At 44.9% G+C, this 6,000-nt stretch overlaps 1 protein-coding gene across 2 annotated transcripts in view; it reads right to left on the reverse strand.

Moving 5' to 3' along the window:
- Positions 1–5,392, reverse strand: part of nkd1 (NKD inhibitor of WNT signaling pathway 1) — a 29,506-nt gene extending 24,114 nt beyond the window's left edge. For both annotated transcript variants that reach the window (XM_070964456.1, XM_070964448.1), the window contains exons 1-3: positions 5,277–5,392; positions 5,137–5,169; positions 4,779–4,918 (exon numbers count right to left, since the gene is read on the reverse strand). In XM_070964456.1, the coding sequence (XP_070820557.1) occupies positions 4,779–4,918; positions 5,137–5,169; positions 5,277–5,301 (198 nt within the window). In that variant the 5' untranslated portion in view covers positions 5,302–5,392. The remainder of the gene's footprint in view (positions 1–4,778; positions 4,919–5,136; positions 5,170–5,276) is intronic.
- Between the last annotated feature and the right edge of the window lie 608 nt (positions 5,393–6,000).

The following is a 6,000-nucleotide window of genomic DNA, read 5'->3' on the forward strand; positions in this document are numbered from 1 at the left end:
CACACACACACTCATATACATATGCTGTATATATGCATATATATGTAGGTGGATAAGCTGGATAAGCCTGATCAAATGTCTACATGCCACTAGAGCTTCACCTTACTCTAAACCAGTATCACTCTTTCACAGAAATCTTCTCCAGAGAGCACCATTCACAGCAGAAGAGAGGTATCTGCTCTGCTTTGTCACAGGGGAGAAACTCCTCCAGCTTTCAGTAATCTATGTGACATACAATGCCGTATGTGACATTAAAGCCACCTGCACCTCCTCAAACCTCCCAGTCCGCCAGCTACGTTGACGTCAGCCCAACACTTCCATCCCATCTTCTCATGGGAAAATTAAAAAAAAAAAAAAAAATCACAGAGCCCCTCTATGGCCAGGTGCTACCCCTCCTCCCCAAAGGCTAAGGCTTTTCTTCTCTTTAGAGTGTGGCTCCAAACTTTTCTCCCAGCCTCTTCAAAGAGCAACAACAGGCCCTCGGTCCCTTGGGAGCACAGAGGGGGTAGAGCCCGGTGGGAGAGGGGCATACGTCACACAGCACGCACAACAAGCCAGCCGGTGGGAAAAGAAAACGCACAGGGAGACGACAGAAAGAAGGAGAGAAAGAGGAAGAGGAGTCTGCATTTGAAAGGTGCTTTCAGCTTCTAGACAAGGGCCCTCGCTTTGTGAGAACGACAAGGAGAGAAAAAGCACAACAGCAGAAGCGAAAGACGAAGGGGGCGCACAACCTGCCATGTCTTTTATCAGGCTCGGAGGCTGAGGGAATGCGTTTAAAAGCTTTAGGCCTACTTCCAAAAAAACCTTTCTACTTTCAAAAAAAATCAAAGGGCTGGAAACCAACTGCGAGACAAGGGGGTTGGGGGCAGAAGTTTCACTGTGATTCAGTTTTGAGTTGTAGTCTGTCGTCAGATGTACCTTTCCTTTTTGTCTACGGCTCCACACAAGTTGATGGGAACTCGGTTTGAAAACAGATCCATATAAGCGTTGGAATTGTGAGAGTGGCGGCTTGGGAAGACTGGAAGTGGCTTTTGCTACACAGAGGATAGGGCTTCAGAGCGGAGGAGGGGCCATCGGTGTCACTACAAACACCTCCCTGCACGGCCCACTTCAAATGTAGTCTCATTTCATCAGCCAGAACCAACACAGGGCCACAGGGTAAACTCAAGAAACAGATGGAGGCTAGGAGGGGAGAAAGGAGGAGAGGGGAGAACCAGGGGAGGGGGAAGGGGATTTTAAGAATAGAAAGGGGCAACTTGGTGAGGAATAACCATTAAACAAGATTATATTTTCAACGTGATGAGCTGTTCTTTCATCTGATGCCAAGAGGAGCAACCCAATAAACTAACCAACAGAAATTTGAACTTTCAAGTCATAAGCTGTGAAAACCTTCCTCCCTATCAATGTGTATGTCAGCAACATAATCCTACAGGGTACACATGGCATATCAAATTTACGGGTAGGTGTAGACATCATGCTGTACACAGGGGGGAAATTGTGCGAGGCTCACATGACCTGGACCTCGTGCTGAGATCCACAGATCCACCTGCTCGCACCACTCACTCACTGTCTGCCAAACAAATGCTGCATCTGACGGCACAACTCATGAATGGGTGTAGAGTCTGCATGGAGACGTCGTTAAGCCGTCAAGTGCGTCTTTATGTCTCAGTCTATCTGTGCGCGCTCCATTTTCAATTCTAAAACCATTAATGAAGACAAAGTGTTAGTGTGAGCGGCTCTTCCAAACAATGACTTGTGAGAAATGGGCACTGCTTCTGTGGGGAATATGGTTCAAAAAAGATCAGATCAAAAGAATTCCAAGCGTGGACTCCCTACTGTTGACACCTGACCCACATTCTCCTGGACCCTGGTTCAGCTGGGAGGGGGGCTCAAAGAACAGCGGCTATAAATAACTGTCTCCACAGGTACTCTATACAATATAGACAGCTTTTAAAACTATGAGGGTTTCATTCACATTCTCTCACCTAAGAGGCTAGCTTCTGTTTCTATCTGAAGGCACAGCGGGGTCGAGCTTTTAAACCTCCTCTCACAGAGCGCAAAGACTTCTAAGACAGTTAAAGTGTGTGTCACAGAGGGCTATAGATTCATCTTGAAGTATAATTCATAATTCAAGATTTGAGATCATTTTGAGCATCTATTATTTTTAGGGTACATCTTTTGAAGTAAAATGACTTCCACACTTGGAATTTAGTCCATAAATGCTCTGGACCATTGGGACCTCGTAACATTTGAGCAATGCTCTCATGTGAACTAAAGTAGCGAATGAAACATTTACTTGCAATGTTCTACGACACACAAATGTTGAAATAGCATTCAGCATGGGGCGAACACCACACATGACAAATGTACAGCGTGTCAGCATAAAGGCTTTAGGGAGGCTACTGACAGCGACTCAAAGCCATGACTTTTTTGGTGCAGGTCAACAGGATTGAAGCACACATCTCCTGAACTGTGTCATATCTGATTGATGAGAACATTTATTTGAAGTGTGGGGGCAGAAATGTAGGAGGTCTCCCTCTAGCAGTGCAGATGATCAGTATGCTGACAAGATAATCATGTCATCAACCTTTGAGGCAGCCTGTGTAGAGGTGCCATCGCGTTGAGATAAAAAAAAAGGCTAATGTATGTGATGTCATGTGTGGATAGACTGTAATTGTGACACTCAAAATACAGCAAGAAGCAAACGAATGGTTTAATCTTACAAATGAAATATTTTAAATTTCTAAATCACTTTATAATGACAACACAAAAAGGGGAAAGCACCCAAATAAATATTGATATTTTCTTCATTTGTTCATTTTCCCTCTGAGCTATAAAAGCCATTAGACACGGGACTTGAATTATTTATACAAACTGAGCTCCGCTAACTCCAAATTTTTCAAAAACATCCAACCCTTTGAGCGGCGGCTCCGTCCTGGGCCAAAACTTCACACGCCGCTGTTGTTCAGAAAAGAAACGCATGCCTATTTCCAGGAACAGACTAATGAGTATTCGTTTTTGTGGTGATAATGGATGGTAACTGCATGGTAATAATGTGGTTTTAAATGCTTAAATTGCCCAAACCATATGACCCAGTCAACACATAAGCAACCGTGTAAATGGCACAGTTTTTCTGCTGCAGCAGCGTCGAAACGCTCTCAAAAATAAATACAGTTCCAGGTGTTTCATGTAGCACCAATCCCCCAAAACAGCTCAGAGCCTGCAGTGAGTGGTGTCCTGTTCCTGTATGACGCTTATGGTAGCTTTGGGCACATGGCAGAATTAGCAACTTTGACACCATGTGAGTGCGACATGTGAAGCCAGTCCCAACCTCAGACAGGACATTAATTAAAGAATCATTTCTTCTCTCATCACTAACCCAACATTCAACACCATGGCCGGCCTTCAGGCAAAGGGAAGCTATCAACAACACCTTCCCGCAGAAAGCAAAACAATGGTGGACTTAAGACCTGGCTTAGGCCGGAATCAGTAGATATTTCAGTTGCCTGAGACTTCCTCAAGTCTGACGTTTGCCTTCTCCTCACCAGCACGCCGATAAATCCTCATACCAGCAGCCCTTTTTTTTCAACAGCCAAGCCAGCATGTGTAATTGTGTCGTGCTTGCTTTACAGCAGAGCTGCTGCATGCCATGAAAGCACAAGTTTCATCGTCATAAAACCAAATGAGAGAGGACGAGAAGGGAACATAAGATTGCTCACTTCACGCAGCAGCTACAGGCCAGTGATGAGAGGATTCTGTTTTTTCATAGCAGCCAGCATCTAAAAGAACTGTCAAGTATGGTATAGGAAAATCATGCCACACAACATCTCAACACATTATTACAGCTGGTGCTCTAATGTGTTAAATGCAAGAGATCCTGTTTTCTAGGATGCATTCAGCAGATAGGTGCATTTCTGCTCAAAGTGTCTGGATCGTGGGTGGAGGAACTGATTTTCCTTTTGTCTTGATGGGCTCCAGTTCCTCAAACATGCCGCCTTTGAGGAAGGCATCGCTAACCAAAGAGGCTTAAGGCTCCTCTGAAGCAATTCCAAAGGATTTCCTCACTTGACAACAACAGCACAGTGTTTACGGCAATGCCAAAATACAAAACAAGCGTGACCTCCAACATTTCTCACCAGCCTTTACAATCCGCACTTGTCACCACACTGTCACCGAGCAATGCTTTCAGCTCAGGCTTGATCTATTGTTACCTGTAAAGAAAAAAAAAAAGAAAGAAATCCCTCTCTGATCAGTGCAGAGGCTGATCCCAACATTTGAGCCCTACAGGAACAGATGAGAGGTCTACCGAAGGAGTGTTAAAAATCCGTCCTTTCATTTTGTCACCGTGGAAGAGAAAACAGGAAAACAAAGCCTGGAGCAGACACAAAACTAAGGTGCTTTGTGGTTTCACTTCAAGAGTGCCAGCGAGGTGTAAATTCAACTTCAATCACTGCAACTGTCTGAAAACAGAAACACTGAACTCCACCATGAATAGACACCCAGGTCTGTCCACAAAGAGGGCTCGGAGAAAGTTTGTGAAGACTTCGAGTGCGTCAGAAGAGGAAGACTTCGCACATGACGGACTCGAGCTGGAGTCTCCGTTAAATGTAGCCTCGTGTCAAACTACTAACGACGGGAAAAACCTTGCAACGCACAGTTAAAAAGCCTCGTCCTAATTGTGTGAAAGCACCCAGAGGAGACCATTCACAAGCATTTCTAAACGGCTACCTGTTATTTCCCCATAAGTGCGTGAAGCTCGCGGACAGCGTCGTACTCACCCGTGCAGTCAGACCGCAGTTATTCTTGTGGTGACAGTCCCGCTGCTCGAGACGAGAGCTCGTGCAGTAGTATTTCTGCTTCACGAGCCAGTCGTCGATTCCCTTTCTCGCCAAACAGGCATTGACTACAAAACTGTCGCCTGAAACAAAGAAGCGCTGTATTAGCAGCTACAAAGTCTTTTCTACGCGCTACACTCATGTTTTCCATAAGCGCTCCATCTTCAAAGAGTCGGACCTTGCGCTGCAATGCTGCTCTGAGGAGCTCAGAGCTCACTCCGAAAACTCCTCTGCTGTTCACAAACTGACAGAATGAGAGACTTTGGCATTGACTGTACAATAAGGAAACAGGGGCGCTTACCTTCTGGGCTCTCCCTCGGTTTACAAATAGCGGCTTGAAAGGAAGAAAGTGAGAAGACAATGAATACTGTTACTCGAAAGTATCGCAGCACCAGAAGAAGAGCTACAGCTGTGATTTCTCTCAGGAATAAGAAAGCTTACCATGTTTCGAGTGCAGTTTACCCATTTCTATGCATCGAGTTGGAGTTAAAAACCATCCGAAGAATATAATCCAGAGAAAAAAAGAAAGCAGGCGGCGATATCCAGACAGAGGAGCGTCCGTGGAGACCGAGTGCAGACCGTGCTCAGCACAGGACCGTATGACTGGAGAGCCAAGCTAGTCTTTGATCCAGAGCGCCGCCACTGAAAACACGCGCGGGACGACACGCGACTTCCTGTTCACGCTTTCATAATAAAACACTTCACTGCTGAGACCTTTGCTTCACAAAACGATTAGCAAAGCGAAAATACAGATGATGCATGGCCAATTACTATTATGTTTGGAAACACAAAGAACAAACATTTTAATATAATATGTGCTATAAGGCTATCCGTACGACTGAATGATTCATGAAGCAAGAAAAGTTGTTCACAGAGCCAATTCTTAATGCCTGCAACTTTGAAAAGTGCGATATGTAAGTTTCTGTAAACTTGGGCTTGTTGAAGTTAAACCATCGGCTGAAAAAAATTCAGCCAACCGGTCAGAAAAACCCCAACAGCAGTTTAACGCGTCAATATTATAGTTTGTCTCCATGTATTTATTATGAAAATTGATATAATAATTTCCGGTGTTAGTTGACTTTTTCTGGCATACTTGACGCAGCCCAGTTCTCTCTAGTCTCTGTTCGAAGCGCAGAAGAGGCGTCGAGAGAACCTTGATTTCAGC

This window comes from Chaetodon trifascialis, chromosome 1, assembly GCF_039877785.1.
Source record: "Chaetodon trifascialis isolate fChaTrf1 chromosome 1, fChaTrf1.hap1, whole genome shotgun sequence".
NCBI classification, from domain to species: Eukaryota; Metazoa; Chordata; class Actinopteri; order Chaetodontiformes; family Chaetodontidae; genus Chaetodon; species Chaetodon trifascialis.